The sequence below is a fragment of the Protopterus annectens genome, chromosome 2.part0 (genome assembly GCF_019279795.1).
Source record: "Protopterus annectens isolate FY-2018-M chromosome 2.part0, PAN1.0, whole genome shotgun sequence".
NCBI lineage: Eukaryota > Metazoa > Chordata > Ceratodontiformes > Protopteridae > Protopterus > Protopterus annectens.
In genome coordinates, this window is record NC_056728.1 from 971,852,131 (window position 1) to 971,870,634 (window position 18,504).

At 42.8% G+C, this 18,504-nt stretch overlaps 1 protein-coding gene across 1 annotated transcript in view; it reads right to left on the bottom strand.

The window, feature by feature from the left end:
- LOC122792799 (extracellular matrix organizing protein FRAS1-like) overlaps positions 1-18,504 on the bottom strand; it is a 4,352,848-nt gene that overhangs the window by 3,412,297 nt on the left and 922,047 nt on the right. The window contains exon 17 of the mRNA XM_044060368.1: positions 4,773-4,913. Coding sequence (XP_043916303.1) covers positions 4,773-4,913 — 141 coding nt within the window. The remainder of the gene's footprint in view (positions 1-4,772; positions 4,914-18,504) is intronic.

Below are 18,504 nucleotides of genomic sequence, written 5' to 3' on the forward strand. Positions count from 1 at the left end.
TGGTGTACGCACGTACCATCCTCAGAACTGAAAGCCCCAGGAGGAATGCCAGAATAAGGACATAAAAGGTCAGCACATCCAAGCAAAACAATAGACCAGGGAGGAGAAATACTGCAGCAGTGAAGAGAAGGATGTTTATGGTTATGGTAAGATTTTACACAACTACTCTATGTCCTTCTATTCACTTGCTGCAGTATTCTTAACCTGAGCGAGTGTTTCAAAGCTTAAGCAGGAAGGGAGGAGGATGGAGCAGAGGAGCTCTCAACTAAGCCATGTAAAATGGCTTTAGCAAATCCAGCTCTGGAGCTGGAAATGCCATCCAGTCTGTAGTGTTTGGTAAAAGTAGGTGGCTGCTTTAAGGATGTTGCTGTTACCTAGGACGTTGAAAGAATACCTTAGAGGAAGCCACAGCCTTGGTAGAGTGGGCTTTCATGGGTGAAGAGAGTCTCTTCCCACGGAGTATGTAAAAAGGCAAATAGACTTTGAAATCTAATAAGAAACAGTCTGCTTAGAAACAGGTAAGCACAGAGTCCTGGTAGGAAAGTTCATAAATAGCCGATCAGACTTCCTGATAGGTTTTACCTGGACAAGACTAAAGCTGTCTGTGTACATCTAAGAAGTGTAGTTTCTTCTCACTGTGGTTTTGTGGAGAAGGGTAGGTAACTGAATGGATTGGTTAAGGGATAACTCATTAACCACTTTTGGCACAAATGAAGGATTTGTTTTCAAGGATACCCTATCCTTACGAAATACCAAGAAGGGGGGCACTGCCATCAGGGCACCCTTCTGGCCGCAGTCAAGGCCACTAGTAAAACAGTCTTCCAAGAGCAATGTTTGAGGGATGCCAAGAATGCGGTTTAAAAGGAGGCAAGGTCAGTTTTTCTAGAACAAAATTAAGGTCCCAAGGAGGAGGACTAGGTTTTCTGGGAGGCCTACTTGTGAAGGACGCTCTTAAAGAATTGTTTCACCTCAAGTGTGGATGCTAGAGGAAAAGGAGAAAAAGGCAGAAAAGCAGAAATAGCTGACGTATGCTTTGACAGGAGTAAGGCAAGCCAGCAGGGAGCAATTCACAAATAAGACAGAACCACTGGGATTCCCACTGTAAGTGGGCCTTTGTTCTTAAATAGATACCACAATGAAAATATTTCCCACTTGGAAAAGTAAGACTTTTTTGTATTGGGTTTTCTGGCCTCCTGCAAAACATTGGGGATGTCCTCTAAGAATAGGGCTCTGAAGGAGATTAGAATCCTATCACCCACAGTGTCAGCTGTAGCACTGAAAGGTGTGGGTGTATTAGGGATCCTTTGTTTTGTGTGAGTAGGGCCACTCTATAGGGTAACTTGTGGTGATGGCCCTTGGCTAAATGTAGGAGGAGGGGGAACCAGTGCTGTCTTGGTCAAAAAGAAGTCACCAGCAAGATTTTTGGTTGGTCTTGGTCTTGTCGAATCTTGAACAGCACCTTTAGTATTAGAGGAAGAGGAGGGAATGCATACAGAAACACGCCCTTCCAAGAGAAGGAGAAGGTGTCTATCTTCCAAACCAGAGAACTTGGGACTCTGGCACAAAATTTTGGAAGTTGTCTGTTCAGAGGGGAGACAAATAGTCTATTTGAGGAATACCCCACTGGTGGATTATGTCCAGGAACACATCCCTGTGAAGCATCCATTCATGGGATTGAGGGATATGCTTAAGGTATCTGCCACTAGATTCTGGTTAGAGGTAATATACACTGCCTGAAAAGTCATGTGGTATTGGGCCAGAAATTCCCATATCAGAAGAGCCAACCTACAAAGGAGATAGGATTTGGTCCCCCCTGCTTGTTCACATAGCAGAGGGCTATCATATTGTATGTGAACAGTTATAGAGGACTTGGGCAAAGGAGAGACTGAAATGCTTGTAGAGCTAGTAGCAATGCTTGTATTTCCCTGATGTTGATGTGTTCTGATTTTTGGTTTGGAGTCCAAATTCCCTGATCTGTGAAGTTGCCCAAAGCTGCTCCCCAGCCCATGTCTGATGCATCTGTGTAGAGTTCTAGGACTGGGTGATCGGATGCAGGGGTAGACCTGGATTCAGGTCTATCTGTTGGATCCACCAGAGCAGTTCCCTCTTTACGCAAGGAATGGAGAGGGACCTGGTCTTCTAGTGGGTGAGAATGCTGGGTCCACGCTGATCTGAGAATAACTGGAATGTGGAGTTTGGCCATCGATACCATGGCAATGGTTGAATCCATGAATCCCAGCACCCTGAGGAACTCCTTGGCTGTGATGTGAATCAAAGTAAGAAGGGAGTAAAAGGACGACAGAAGGTCCTGCACATTCTGAGGTGGAGTGAGCGACAAACACAATGTCTGTCTGAATTCCACAACCCTGGAAAATGTGGTCCTGCGAAGGAGTGAGGACAGACTTCCTGTAGTTGATGGTGAAGCCAGTATTCCAAGGAGGGAAATGGCAATCTCCAGGTTTTGGTGTAGAGTGTGGGAAGTTGGGGCCCGTAAAAGCAGATTATCCAGGTATGGGAAAATCTGGATGCCCAAAACTCTGCAGTGTGGAATCACTGGATCCGGGCATTTTGTAAATACCCTAGGTGCTGAAGAAAGACCAAAGGGCAAAGCAGAGAATTGAAAATGCCAGGAACCCACAAAAAAGTAAGAATTTCCTGAACATGGTGTGAATGGGGATGTGAAGGTAAGCATCTGTTACATCTAAGGATGTCATGTATCCCTGTGGAAGGATAAGAGGAAATAAGAGTTTGGAGTGTCAACAGTGTGATGGTAAGACCCTTTAAGAAGGTGTTCAGATAGGATAAATCCAGTACTGGTCTTTGGGAAGAATGACAACTGCTCTCAGGGGAGCTGATGGATGCTCCTGAAGGTGGGGGGGTGGAGTGCCAAACCATGAAGTATCCTTTTTGGATTATGAAAAAAACTCAGGTGTCTTGGGTGATGCTTTCCCACACCCTGTGAGCATTTGACAGGAGAAGGGAAAGAGGGGAAACGGAGGCATCTGCAAGGAAGTCACAGACGCCCTGCTTTGTCAGCAAAGGGCTACATTTGCTGTAAGGACGGCTGAGAACTCCTAGACTTTTGTTGTCTCTTGCCTCCTCTGGAAGACTTACAAGAGGGATGTTGAGTGAGGATATAGATAAAAGCAGGGTTAGAAGGGAAATTCCTGTGAAACCTGGACACAGGAGAAACCAGGATATGTTTCAACTCCTTGAGTTCCTTGTTTTTTTTTCCTGTAGGGACTTAAATAGAAAGGCTGCTGCCTTACCAAATAAAGCTGAATTGTCTAGTGTTGCATCCATCATCCTGGAGGGGCTGTAGCCCCTCCAATGTACCACCCTAGCCACTCAAATAGCCCATTAACATACTCCAATTCAGTTCCAAACATCAGCAACTTAATCTCATACTGATGGTTCCTTTAACAAACTCAATTACTTTTCCATCAAAATAACTTAGAAATCCATTTAAGTATCAGCTCTGACTCAATTACCTGGCCCCTTTAACAGTAGCAAATCATATTAAACATCAGTTTCATAGTCTGTAACATTAAGGGTTACGATGGTGTTTCCTGTCATAACCAAAATGTTATACTTTTGGGATATGAATGTAAAGAAAATCACCTCAAGAGATGAGCAAAGCAAAGGTCAAAAAGTGAATCTTAATATTCATGCCAAGAAAATATCGCTCTGCCTTTTTTTAAATGGCAGTGTGAAATATGCAACAGCCTCTTACCACTGTTCTATGATGGCTGACACTAGCCAGTGTTATACTTTAGCACAAGAGTAGAGTTTAGCAGTGCTGAGAGGTGATAAACAATGTGTCATGTCAGAAAGGTATTTAATAAAGTGTTTTCTTTTGCAAATTCAGACTGTATTATAGCACTCTGAACTGCATAAATGCTAGTAAAACCATCTTACACGGTGTGCACCACATAACCCTTCATACACCTCATCTCACCATTAAATGTCCAAAACGTTTGACTCCTAATAAACATTTTACTTTCCAAGAGGTGTCTCAAGAACTATGACACAAAGTTAAACATAAAATCAATAATATACAAAATGTAATTTATATTATCAATCTCAAAAACAGATCTGCAACATATCTGCAACACTAGTCTAACAAAATCATGAAAACTTAACATGCTTTAGCAGTAATACACTCTTTTAGACCTTAGTTTGAGAGTCTTGTATATATATTTGTAAAACAGAAAACATGAATACCTGTCACAATTTAACACAGAACTGTTCATCTTGTGCCCTGTGCAGTTCCCTGAACTCTGGTGTCCCCTCAACTTTGAGATGACCAGAAAAAGTCTTGAAGTTGAAGGCCGAGTAAGCTGCTGAGGCTTGCTGACAAGCATGCATACAGTAATGGCACAGAACCAATGCTGCTACTGCACGGCTGCACCCCAGTTATGGCACTGCTATAACAGTGGTAAGCCACAGCTAGCTAACTCTGGCTTCATAAACTAAAACAAAGCATTCTTCAGAAACCAATATAAACATCTGGAAAACTATTTCATGGTATGCACCAAGACAGCATGGTAACAATAAAAAAAGATACAAACTAAACTCTTCCAAAAGATCAGTCTTCATTTTGCATTAGATGGAGGAAAAGTGTACAACTACAAATGCTTATAGTTTTTTTCAACTGCTAGACATCAATAAAGAAACATAGACCACTAAACTACATTAAAAAACACCTTTAGACAGATTATAAATATAATTAGAATGTCCTGTTGTCTAGACATTAAAAAAAAGACACTTACAGATGCAGGAGTTGTCTTTATTGAAGAACCCCCCAGGACACTTGTGTAAACATTGACCCTTATAGAGGGATCTTGGAGACAAACAAGCAGTACAGTCCAGAGGGGTATTCCCAATGCAGCTGGAGCAAGTAGAAGAGCATTCTGCAAAGCAAGAACACATTTTAAGTACTAGATGTGCATTTACTGACATTTATATTACAAATGCACAAAATCAAATCATGAATCAGACACATACAAATGTCACTACAACTTAAGACACAGCAGTGCTAGTTATACCAACTGATTATTTTACCTAATATCATGTACTGTTTGTGCCTCACAGCATAGTCATTATTGAAAAAGGTCCACACATAAGCTGAATTAATAAATACATTTACTTGATGGCAGCCCAAGTATGGAAAATTCAAATGGTTGAGATGGAGTGGTCCAACAGCTACTTTAAGAACTAAGCCTATATGGGAATTGAAAAAGGAGATTTTTGCCATTAGGGATGACTGCAAATAGGGGTACAGAAAGTAGGCAAGAGCACGCTAGAATTTACTTAAGAAAACTGTCAAAGGAAAAGTATCTGTAGCAAACCGCTAGGAAGGGAATGAGTGAGAAGAGGCTAAGTAGAAGTTTCAACTGCAGGTTAGAGATTGAATTTACTCTATAAACCCAACATAGGGAAGGCAATGAGAAAAGGATAGACAGTCCTAACTGAAAGAGCTGCTGTGGTGGAATTTTTAGCTGAATCTAGAAGAGAAACTGCTATTAAAAAAGGATAATTAATACGACATAAAATATTGCAAGTTAAATATAAGAAGTAATCATGAGATTAGTAAAGCTTGGGATGAGACAGAAAAAAAGCAATTTACAAAGGAACAATGGGACGATATTTGTATGGCTTCCAAGTATGCAACAACAAAGTCCATCAACCTTATGAGTCTTATCTGAAAAGCCATAGAGCATATCACTACCAACATCATAAAGCACATCAAAATCTGACTTAGCTTCTACCACAGAAATTCCACTTTGTAAAAGGTTGGTCATAGCTGGTAAATCTTGGAAGCTTCATTGCAAGTCTCATGCACACTCCCCATGTTTCCCATCTTGATTTGGAACCATACTATATGACGGAATCACAAAGTAGCTTATGGCACTAAACACGAATCCCTATGTGATAAAATGGACAGCAAACTGTCTCAAGGACAGAACATAAGTTGTCAAAAATTGATGGCCTTCCTCAGCCAGGGAGAAGGTGACCAGTGGTGTCCCTCTAGAGATGTGTTTTAGCCCCTTTCCTGTTTGGAACTGACTTCTCTGACATCAAAACTAAAGATCTCTGGTTAAGAAAATTTACTGATGAGTAAAAGATGGGTGCAGCTGTTAAGTGATTCCAAGACACATATACCCTTCAAAATGAATTACGAATCAACACCCTGTGCATTAAAAACGGACTTAAAATAAATGCAGTATTACCCTTTTGGGAAACAGCACAGTGTGTCAATCTACTGAAATGATAACACCCTGCTTTCAATAGTCACTGATTAGAATCCTGGGCACCTGGGATGATAGCTCCATCTAATGCTCCTTCCACCTCATATAACTGCACTCCTCTACCTAGGTACTTAAGTGAACAACTATTTCTCATTTGATCATGTTTCCATCATAATCAGGAAATCCTTCTATCCAACCCAGTTAATTTCCAAGGGAACATCTTCAAGATCCAAAGCAGTCATGTTATTACTGTAATCGTCTCTTATCAGACCCACCACTAAATACAATGTCCCCTTTTTATGTACAAATCCAATCATATTGCCCAACCAGAAAGGTTCCAATGAGTTTTAACAAATTAAAGGCCTTAAAACATTTAACTATGTTGACAGAATAGAACACTCTCCTTACACTCAGTAACCTACCAGCTGTATTAAGATACCATACCTCTCAACTTCTTAGAGCAAGAAATCTGGACAAAATAAAAAAAAGTGAGACAAAGGCTCAAAAATAGGGACATTTTTTAATATTGCTCTTACAAATGTAAAAAGTTAATAGAATAACAGTTTTTTTTTGCATTAGCATGAATTTTCTGAAGGGTATGAAGTCTGAACCTCAACTGTCTCTCATTATTTTCTAACTTCAATCTTTAATGATTTGCCACTAATTTGCCAAAAAAACACAGCTTTAAGAAAAACGGACCAAAAATATGAGGCAAATCTGAACATTCTGCAAACATCTGTATATTTGGGGGGTAATCTGTGTGTATTTCATTTATCAAGCCATGAAAAACCTAATCCCATTCAACCTCTTCACAAAACCAGTGACTAAAGGCACAAACACTCATTACCTAAATATTTAAACTGGAATGATGAGAGTTGGCCTGTGGCACCTTTACTTGGATCTCTGTGACTTTCTCTGCCTTGGTTAGCTGCACATCCAGAAGTTTGTTCCTGTGGTACAATCCTGTACCAGGTAGATGAATTCATCAAGGTCCAAGACCGCAACTAATTGTTACTACCTGTTTACAATGAAGCTTAGAATCTCTTAGTCCATTTGTGGGAGATTTAGATTCCATTTAGGTATCACCCTATTCCTTCTACCTTGCTTCTTTATGCTCTTATGGTCTATGCTTTATTTCATATTCCAAACATCAGGATACTGACACTTTGCATGAAGCTACTAGCACTCCCCCATCCTAAACCTTCAATGTCCTCATGGGGTGGTGGCTCCACTTCCTCTTGACTCTCCCTAACACACATCAGTGCAAGTTCAGGAAAGACCTCCAGTTTAGTATTCACTTACCAAGAGTAGCAATAGGCCTGTCGAGTTATTCCACCAAGGCACAATGTACTATGCGCACGCAGATGGACACATTGCCTTACATACAGACCCTAAGCAGACATGGCTAGCCTGAAAACAATTACAGCAGAGTACCCCTTCCTCACTCATATACAAACATAGAATAGTTGTGTAAAATCTTACCATAACCATAGATGTCCTTCTCTTTCATATTGCAGTATTCATACCGAGGGATTTCCCACCTCAGGCGACCAGACGTTGGCTTCTACACAAAAACTTGAGCCTGGCTGCTGTAGGGGCGTGGGACGTCACACGCAGGGCCATAAACCAGGGACCATAAATGTGAAGTCTGCATGCACAGACCTCAGAACCTGAAGCCCAGAATTTTGTTTGTCTTTCGGCTTTTTCCCGGTAAGGGGTCGCCACAGCAGAACTCCGGTCCGCTAATGATTGGCAGTAGATTTTTACGAAATGCTGAGGTGCCAGCTCGACACCCAACCTTCAACGAAGGCATGCCCATTTATGCACGCATGTCTTTTGAACGATACCTAACCGCGGGGAGGACATGCAGACTCCACACAGAAGGCACTCCCAACCCAAGCCAAGAATCGAACAGGAGAACCTCTTTCTGTGAGGTAACAACGCTACCACCGTACCACCGTGACAGAACATGTTGAGGCCAAGGAGCAAATGTCCCTGAAAGGCTGTACAGATTAGCATATAAGGAGTGGATAGAGAGGTCGAAAGATCAACCATCCAGTAGAGATGGAATAAAGGGGGTATGGAGGGTGGGAAGGAAAACTGCAACATGGAAAAGGTGGCTATCTATGGTTATGTTAAGAATTTAAAAAAAGAAGTTATGTACTTACCATAACGTACCATGTTTGTAGTCCATCTCATCTATATTCTTGCTGGATGGGTTCGGAGCCGATATTCGGCTCCAACTCGGCCTATACTAAAGCTCGAGAGCTTTTTACTGGCTAGAGTCGGCTCTCAGAATCCTCGGCTCCAGACTGAGCCATTGAGGATAGAGTAATTGGCTCAGAGGAAACAGGCTGAATCCCCGGAGCCAAAGAGTTGAAGACAGAGGAACCTGATGTAATAGGCTCCGAGAGCGAAGCAGTCGGAGGAGGAACAGTGATCGGTACGGGGGATGGCTCTGAGACCTTTGGGTCTGGAGGGGTCAATTTTCTAGCTAGAGCTGGATCCGAAAGCAACCTCTTCACCACCCTCTCAATGTCCTCATCTGATACAGTCCTGGAGGATCTGGTGGAGACTGAAGGAGACCTCCTTCTCTCCAAAATAGGAGATCTCAAAATAGGAGATACAGTCTCGATGTCAGGCAAAATCTTCGGTACCGAAGACTGTCTCAGAACCGATGGAATAGACTGCACTGAAGATGAAGCAAAGTCGGAACCGGAACTCCTTGGTTCTGATGCTTTAGACTTTTTGGTCGGTTCTGAAGTCGGGGCCGATGATTTTCTCTTTAAAGATTTTGTAGCTGACTGACTAAGTTACAGCTGTTCCTGGAAGGAACTGGTCATGAGACCCCTGTCAATAAGCTTTCTCTTCCTTTAGTTTAACACTCTTGTACTAAAAGCGTGACAGAAGGTGCAAGGTTCCTGTAAATGGGCTTCGCCCAGACAATATACGCAACTGGCGTGGCTGTCTGTAAGAGACATTTTCTGTGCATACCCATCACATTTTTTGAAGCCCGAAGCGCGATGTTCCTTATGATCCTTATCTTTATCTTTAGACATAGTCTCACACACACGCAGGGAGGAACGGCCCTCTAACTTAAACGAGCACTACGGCCCTCTAATTTATATGGGCTGTACAGTCCTAAGGGGGGAACAGGGCTTGAAAAGCACAATACAGAAGAAACTATTAATACATATATATATATATATATATATATACATATGTATATATATATATATATATATATATATATATATATATATATATGTAAAAACAGAAAAAGGTGGTAGAAAAGGACTAAATAAGTACACATATATATATATATATATATATATATATATATATATATATATATATATATAAAACAGAAAAAGGTGGTAGAAAAGGACTAAATAAGTAAAAAATCGTTCTACTTGGCCAATGAGCCAGTAAGACACAACCTCGAACCTTTTGCGAAAAACGTGATCTGGGGAATTGCCATAAGGCACCATGGGAGAGGGGCTAGCCTTGAGCCAGTAAAAAGCTCTCAAACTTTAGTATAGGCCGAGTTGGAGCCGAATATCAGCTCCGAACCCATCCAGCAAGAATTATAGTGAAACAGGACTACATAACATCAACTATTTTATGTCCTTCAATTCCTATGTTGCAGTATTCATACTGTGGGAGAGCACCACAGCTTAGGAGCGAAGGGAGGGGGCAGAGGTAGAGGATTCCAAGAATCCCTGCAGGATTGCCCTGGCAAATCCTGTTCTGGCCCTGGAGACCTGGTCTAGCTTTTAGTGTTTTTGTGAAAGTGTGAACTGCAGACCAAGTAGCTGCTTCCATGAAGGAGGCTGTGTCCAGTCCTCTAAGAAAGGCTTTGGAGGTAAACATGTCTCTAGTGGAATGAGGCAATTGTTTGCCATGATGTGAGTAGCAGAAGAGAATGGATTTCCCGATCCAACAGGAAACTGTTTGTTTGGCCTTACTCAGAGCCCTGGGGTGGAAGGAGATGAACAGTTGGTCAAATCTTCTGATGGACTTATTTTTGTCTAAGTAGAATCTAAGTTGTCTGTGCAGATCTAGGGAGTGAAGGATCCTCTCTGCAGTATTAGTTGGAGAGGGGAAGAAGGTAGGTAAGTGAATGGACTGGCTTAAGGATAGTTTGTTTACCACTTTGGACATGAAAGAAGGGTCTGTGTGCAAGGTCACCCTGTCATTGTGGAAGATGGCATAAGGAGGACAGGCCATGAGAGCCTGTAATTCAGACACTCTTCTAGTGGAGGAAACGGCTACTAAAAAATGGTTTTCCATTTGCAAATTTGTAGAGAAGCTGTGCTGGCTGGTTCAAAAGGAGGTAACGTGAGTTTTTCCAGCACGAAATTGAGGTCCCAGGGAGGAGGGTTGGGTTTTCTTGGTGGTCTGACATGCAAGACCCCTCGCAGGAAAAGTTTAACATCCAGTCTGGAAAGTAGTGGTGGCTATAAAGGCAAGCAGGCTGAAATGGCAGAAAGGTGGACTTTCACTGAATAGTATGCTAGTCCTTCCTTAATGAGCTCATATATATATATATATATATATATATATATATATATATATATATACACACACACACACACACACACACACACACACACACACACACACACACACACAAGGACAAGTGAGGGATCCACCTGAAAAGGGTCCCTGTCCTTAAGGGAACACCATTTTGAGAATCTCTGCCACTTAGAAAAATAGGGTTTTTTTTCTATTAATTAGTTTCCTGGCATCCCTCAAGACTGACAGCACGTCTGAGTAGTGCTGTCTGAAAGGGATCAGAAGCTGATCACCCAAAGCGTTAGGTGTAGCAATGACAGCTGGGGGTGAATCAGAGATCCCTTTTATTGTGTTAGTAGGTCCAACTTGTGGGATAACTTGTGGTGATGGCCTTGGCTAGGGAATGAAGAAAGGGGAACCAGTGTTGTCTTGGCCAACAGGGAGTCACCAACAAGATTTTAGGTTGTTCCGTCTTGATTTTCAGAAGGACCTTTTGTATTAGAGGGAAGGGAGGAAAGGAGTACAGGAAAGTACAGTTGTGTACACTTACCATAAATGTAGATGTTCGAGTGTATTCACTGTTACAGTCATTACATTTGGGTAATCTGCTGGCAGGTTGCCCTCAGTCGGCCTGAATTCCAAAGCCCTGGGTCCTGCGTCGGTTGCTGTCTCCTCTTCCATGACGTCAGGTCGTCAAGGGTATAAAACAAGCAGCCAATGCCATTTTCTTTAGTTTTTCTTGCCCCCGATGACAGGTGCCCCCAAAAAGGTAGCCAAAATATATATATATAAAAACTATATATACATGCAGCAATACAAACTTTACTTTCATCTACAAGCAAATACACCACATAGGTTGTAGAAGATAGTGAAGGAAAGAGAAACTCCAGAATAAAAGGGGGATGGTGGGTGGGTAACCTGGACTGCAACAGTGAATACATTCAAAAATCTACATTTATGGTAAGTGTACACAACTGTACTATGTTCTTCGTGTTTCACTGTTGCAGTCACTACATCTGGGTAGAATCCCAAAGCTATGGATGGGAGGCTGGAGCTAAACAGCATTAGGTGCGGCTATCGGGCCCTGCAAAACTGCAGTGGCAAAGCCTGCCCTGGACTTAGAGTAGAGAGGCAAATGATAATGCTTTGTAAAGGTGTGAACAAAACTCCAAGTAGCAGCCTCTAGAATGTCCTAGGTTGGTACTCCTCTGAGAAAGGCTGCTGATGTAGCTGCAGCTCTGGTGGAATGAGACCTAATGCCCTTGGGCACAGGTTTGCCATGGTGTAAGTAGCAGAAAAGAATGCAGTGGCTTATCCACCTTGAAATAGGCTGCTTTGAAATAGCCTTTCCCTCTGATCCTGCAGCATATGTCACTAGTAATTGCTCAGTTTTTCTTAGAGCTTTAGTCCTGCTCAAGTAGAATCTTAGCTGTCTGTGTACGTCCAAGGAATGCAGAATTCTCTCCCCCTTGTTCTTTGGATTTGGATAAAAGGTTGGCAGATGAATAGTTTAGTTAAGAGCCACACTGGAAACCACCTTAGGCATAAATGAAGGACTGTCTGTCTGGGTAAAATATGATAAAAGGCTCCACAGTCATGAGGGCCTGTAGCTCTGAGACTCTTCTTGCTGAATTAATTGCTAGGAGCAGAGCTGTTTTCCATGATAAGAACTTTATATCTGCAGTAGCAGCTGGTTCAAATGGAGGCAAGGTGAGCTTTCCAACACATAACTGAGGTCCCATGCAGGTATTGGTGATCTTCTGCTTTAGTAAAGGATGAGAAAAGATTGGTGGCTCTGTATTGTAATGAGCCAAAATGGCAGAGGCATGGATTTGTATTGATGAGAAAGATAGGCCTTTGTCAAGCATCTCAGTCAAGTATTGTGTAATATCTGAGGAATATTTGGTTCTGCTGTATCAGTTCCTTGTGCTTGATTCCAAGCACAGAATCTCTTCCATTTGTCAGCATAAGATTTTCTAGTACTAGGCCTTCTTGCTTCCAAAATGACATCCATCACAGCTTTACTGACAGGTGTTGTTTGCACAACTACATGACCAGCCATGCTGACAGGTTCAGTGTCTGGAGTTGATTGTGCAGGATCTGATTGTTTTGCAGGGACAGTAGTTGAGGTCTTTGAGGCAAGGACCAAGCTGGGTATTGAGACAAGTTCCTTAGGATTAGGTACCAGTATTGGCGGGGCCAGTCTGGGGCAATTAGTATCATCTTTGGTTTCTCTTGTCTGACTTTTAGTAGGACCCTGGGAAGAAGAGGCAGAGGAGGAAAGGCATAAACTGATAGGTTTTTCCAAACGAAGGATACGGTGTCCACTTTCCATGCTTGTCTGTGATAAGTCCTTGTGCAGAATCTTTTCAAATGATAATTTTGAGAAGAGGCAAATAGATCTATGTCTAGGCTTCCCCATTTCTTTGTTATCATGCTGAAGACTTGTGGATCTAGTTTCCACTCGTAAGGGTCCATAAGGTTTCTGCTTAAATCGTCTGCCAGAGTATTTTGTTTTCTTGGCAGGAATTGAGCTTGAAAATGTATTTGGTAGGTCAAAACTGTGTCCCACAGTGCCATGGCTAAAATGCAAAGGGGGTATGAGTGTGTGCCCCCTGCTTGTTTATATACCACATAACCGTGGTGTTGTCCATCTTTATCAGAAATTGTCCTGGATGAAGTAAGTCCTTGAAGGCTGTAAGGGCATTTTGAACAGCTAGCATCTCTTTTTGGTTGATATGCAGATGCATTTGTTTTGGGTCCATATGCCCTAAATGCATCTTCCCGCCATGTTGGCCCCCCAGGCATAATCTGATGCATCTGTTGTTAAGATTTGGCTGGCAGGGGGTAGAGTGAAGGCCCATCCCATGTTTTGATGACATGCCTTTGCCCACCACAGAAACTCCTGTTGTAGGCAGGGAATGAGAGGAATCATTGTTTCCAGACTGTGACAATGTTGACTCCATAAACTTTTTAGATACCATTGAACTTTCCTCATATGCAGTCTTGCATATAGAATCAGTAGGATGCAGGATGCCATGAAGCCCAAAGCCTGCAGAGTTTGTCTTGCAGACAACTGGATTTTTGCTGCCATCAGTTTGAAGTAAGTAGTCAGTTGCCTTTGTTTGTCTGGTGTGAGGAAAGCCATCTGGGCAGCTGTATTCAAGCTTGCACCCAGGAATGTTATCTTTTGAGAGGGTACCAGTTGTGATTTCTTTTCATTTATTGAGTACCCTAGGCATGTTAGAAGCCTTTTCACAAATGCCAGGCGTTGAAGAAGAATGTCCTTGTTCTCTGCTTGAATGAGACAGTCGTCCAAGTAAGGATATATCTGTATACTTCTTTGTCTGCAAAAAGCAATTACTGGTGCCAGGCACTTTGTAAAGACCCTGGGCGCAGTAGATATGCCAAAGGGCAGTGCAGAGAATTGGTAATGTATTAAGCCAGCCTTGAAACGGAGGTATCTTCTGCACGATTCCCTTATTGGGACATGCAGGTATGCCTCTTTTAGGTCTAATGTCACCAGCAAAGCATTCTTGCCCAGCACGGGCAGAAGCTGCTGCAAAGTCAGCATTTTGAATTTTGGAATGTCCAGGTATGTGTTCAAAATCGATAAATACAGTACTGGCCACCAGGCCTTGTCCTTTCTGGGTACCAAGAACCGTCTTGGGTAAAAACCTTGTCCTTTTTCCTGTTCCGGTACTGGCTGAATAGCCCCCATATCCATGAGGGACATAACCTGTTTCCGTGCCTCTGCCCATTGATTTTTTTGGCAGATCCAGCCAACCGTTTGCCATTGGCAGAGTATCGAAATGGAATATGTATCCCTGTGATACTATGTTTAGCACCCATTTGTCCTGGGTTATTAACTGCCAATTTTGAGCAAAAAGTGCTAATTTTCCCCCTAAGGGTGCTGCCAAAAGGTAAGTGCTTGGTGAAGGCAGAGGGAAGTCATTGGGACTGTTTTCTGTAGGGTTGCGCTTTATCTCCTCCAGTTTTGGAGGTAGAGGCACCCCATTGCTTTGACCTGTAACAGTCTTGTGCCTGGTATCTGGAACCCTTAGGGCATCTGGATTTGCCCCTTTGAGCTCTGTTGGACACAGGAAAGGACCAATTTTTTGTAGACCAGTGTCTACTGAATCTTGGTGGCTGCACTTGTAAGAAGTCTTTTACAGTTTGCATAGACGTAGCTTTGTCTTCCATTTTCTTTAAAACCTCTTCTGCCTTAATACCAGAGTATCATGCTGTAAAGGTGTATCCAGTAATTTAGCTTTAACATGATCAGGTAAATTTTGCTCTTTTAGCCAGACTTGCCTCCTAATCACAGATCCAGTAATTGCGGCCCTGTAGGAGGCCTCTAAGAAATCAAAACTACATTGTAAAGTATGGTTTCCAACTTGTTCAGCTGCATGTAATAATTCCTGCAATTCTTTATTTTCTGCGCATTCATAAATCAACATTATTTTCTGTTTCAGCAATCCCATAGCATGTTGTTGATACTTGAGCATATGAAACTCGCAGTTTAAGGCCCTAATTGCCAAAGTTGCAGATGTATAAACCTTCTTTCCCCATCTATCCCGTGCCCTTGAATCTCTGTCAGAGGAGGTATGATTTTTTGCTGTTGAAGCCTTAACTCCCTTTGGATCCTGTGAAATAGTTTCAGGGTCAGCAGCTGGGTTTCTAAATAAAAAATTGTGTGAGTCAGGCTTGCTGGGAGCCAGAGGTAAGGAGTCAAGAGTCAAGCTTAACTCCGAAAACACATCATCCACAATGTCTAAAACAGGGGGTATGGCTTAAAGGCCTGTGCTGAGGAAGAAGGAGGAAATCCCTGAGCCTCTTTTTTGAGTCTGAGAAATCTTGAATCTCCCAGTGAAAATGCTCCCTCAAAGTATGCAAGGTTTCTCCAAATGAATAATCCTCAGGAGGTGATGCAGATGGGATAGACTCCTCTGCATCAGAATCCTCATAGGGAGGTATAGATAATTCCTGACCAGAAGAGGAATCAGAAGAAAAAGAAACCTGATCTGAAGATTCATAATCAGTGTCTTGCCTAGGCCTCTTATCAGGAGGGGGTTGGGAGCCCCTGATCAAAGTAATTAGGCCTTCAGCCATTTTGATCATCTGTTTTTAGGCATAACGGCCTGTGTACATGGCTCATGCGTCAGTTTTTTAGTTTTAGAAGTTGTTTTTGTCTTTGGTTTTGCAGCTGTCATCGGTTTTATATAAAATGTTGAGGCCTGAATACACCCTCAAAGCCAGTGCCTGCTCAGCGGCTCCGGTCGCATCCGACGGAAGAGACATACGTGGGTACAATACTTTGAGTATTTCATGGCATGCCGGACTCCACATGGGTCTCGGTAGAGGCCTGCGACTCGAAAGTAATGGGCATCAGGGGCTGCAAAAGCGCCTCACTGAGTACCGGCGAACCGGTGAGTGGCTTAGCAGAAGCTTCGTCGTCAGTTTTGGACCTCGACGGTCTGTCTCTGTCTTTTTCTTTGCATTTTTTGTGTAGTCCGGTAGTCGGATTGCTATACGACGAAATTTCAGGGTAGTTAAATAGGTTTCCAAAATATTTTGAGGCAAAAACATACCGACGCTTAATAGTGCGTTGGTTAAATCTAGCACAAAACTGACAGCCAGGCACACTGTGATCAGGGCCTAGGCAAGGAATACAGTATAAATGGAAATCCTTATGAGGTATTTGCTTCCCACAAGTAATACAATTATTAACTTTTTCTGACACCGGTAAGGAGCAAGAAAAAAGTTTCCCCAACGGGGTACTTGGCTTTAGTGAAGACTTCGGTTCTGAAACTCGAACTCGAAAATTTCAGGAGTCAGCCGACCGGCACTTGCGAACTGCTTCTGCTTCGGGCATCACGCGGCAAGAAAGACTAAAGAAAATGGCGTTGGCTGCTTGTTTTATAACCCTGACGACCTGACGTCATGGAAGAGGAGACCGCAACTGACGCAGGACCCAAGACTTTGGAATTCAGGCCGACTGACGGCAACCTGGCAGCAGATTACCCAAAATGTAATGACTGCAACAGTGAAACATGAAGAACATCATTCCTTTCCATGGAAAGCAGAAGGCAATCACTCTCCAGGCTAATGGAGTGTTATCCCTGGTGCAAAATCTGTCTAGTTGTCTGTTCTGGAGGGAGGCAAACAGATCCACTTGACGTGTGTCCCACTAGTGGACGATGTCTAGGAAGGTATTCCTGTGCAACATTCACTTGTGTTGTAGAGAGGATGTTCTGCTGAGCAAGTCCGCTTGTTTGTTTTCCTGAGAGGGGATGTAAGAGGCCTGCAGAAAAAGGTTGTGGTTGGCTGCCAAATCCCATATTTGTAAAGTTATCCGTGATTACTGGTATGCCTTTAACCCTCCTTATTTGTTGAGGTACCACATGACAGTTGGGTTGTCTGTCACAATGTGGAGCAGCTCTGGTTGTAAGATGGGAAGGCAGGCTTTTAGAGCCAGCAAGACAGCAGTCACTTCTCTGACAATGATGTGTGTTTTTTTCAGGGCAGTGGTCCAACACTGTTGTACACTGAAGTTCTGTAATGTTGCCCCCCCCACCTTAGGTCTGATGCATCTGTGTGCATGGATTGAGTGGTGGGAGGGAGAAGCAGAGGAATGCCCTGGTTCTGTGAAATTTCCTGAATCCACCATTTCAGCTCTGTTTTTAAGCAGGGCAGAAGGGGAATACGTTTGTCTAGTGGATGTTGGCTCTGAGACCACAAATTCTTTATGTACCATTGGAATTTTCTCATGTGCATCCTTGCTATTGGCAGCATGGAAAGGGTGGCCACCATGAGACCTAGAACATTTAGAAACTGTCTTGCAGAAAGATACGATTCTGAAAATAAGCTTTGAAAATGGTGGACAGGGATTGCACTTTGGTGGGAGAAATGATCTCATCAGGTCTGTCCTTATCCTACAGCCTAGGAACACTTTGTCCTGTTGAGGTTGCAGAGAGGATTTCTGAAGGTTTAGGGTGAATTCCAAGTTGTGGAGGAGAGTCATGGTGAACTTGAGATGGGTCTGTAGGGTGGACTCTGATTCTGCCAAAATGAGAATGTCATCCAGGTAAGGGTAGATTTGGACTCCCTTGGTTCTGCAATAGGCAATGGCTGGGGCCAAGCACTTTGTATAAACTCTGGGAGCCGTAGACAATGGCTGGGGCCAAGCACTTTGTATAAACTCTGGGAGCCGTAGACAAGCCAAAGGGCAAGGCTAGAAACTGAAAGTGTGAAGAGTGGCCAGCAAAGCGCAGACATTTCCTGTGGGATGGCCTGATAGGAATGTGCAGGTAAGCATTCTTTAGGTCCAGGGTAACCTTAAAGGCTTGGGAAGGGATGTGGGGTAGGAGAGTTTGAAGGGAAAGCATCTTGAAGGAGGGAACCTTCAGGAACAGGTTCAGATATGACAAATCTAGGATTGGTCTCCAAGGGCCATCCTTTTTTGGAACTAAGAAGAGACAGGAATAGAAGCCTTGTCCTTCCTGTCCTGAGAGAACTAGTTCTATAGTTCCATTAGTCAGGACTTCTTTCAGAATGAGAGGGAATAGATGAAGCTGATTTTTTGGTGGGAAAGGGATTCTTTTTGGTTTTGGTCTTTCCTTCCAGTTTAGGAAATATCATTTTTGGATGATGGAAAGAAAGTACACTTACCATAAATGTAGATGTTCAAGTGTATTCACTGTTGCAGTCATTACATTTGGGTAATCTGCTGGCA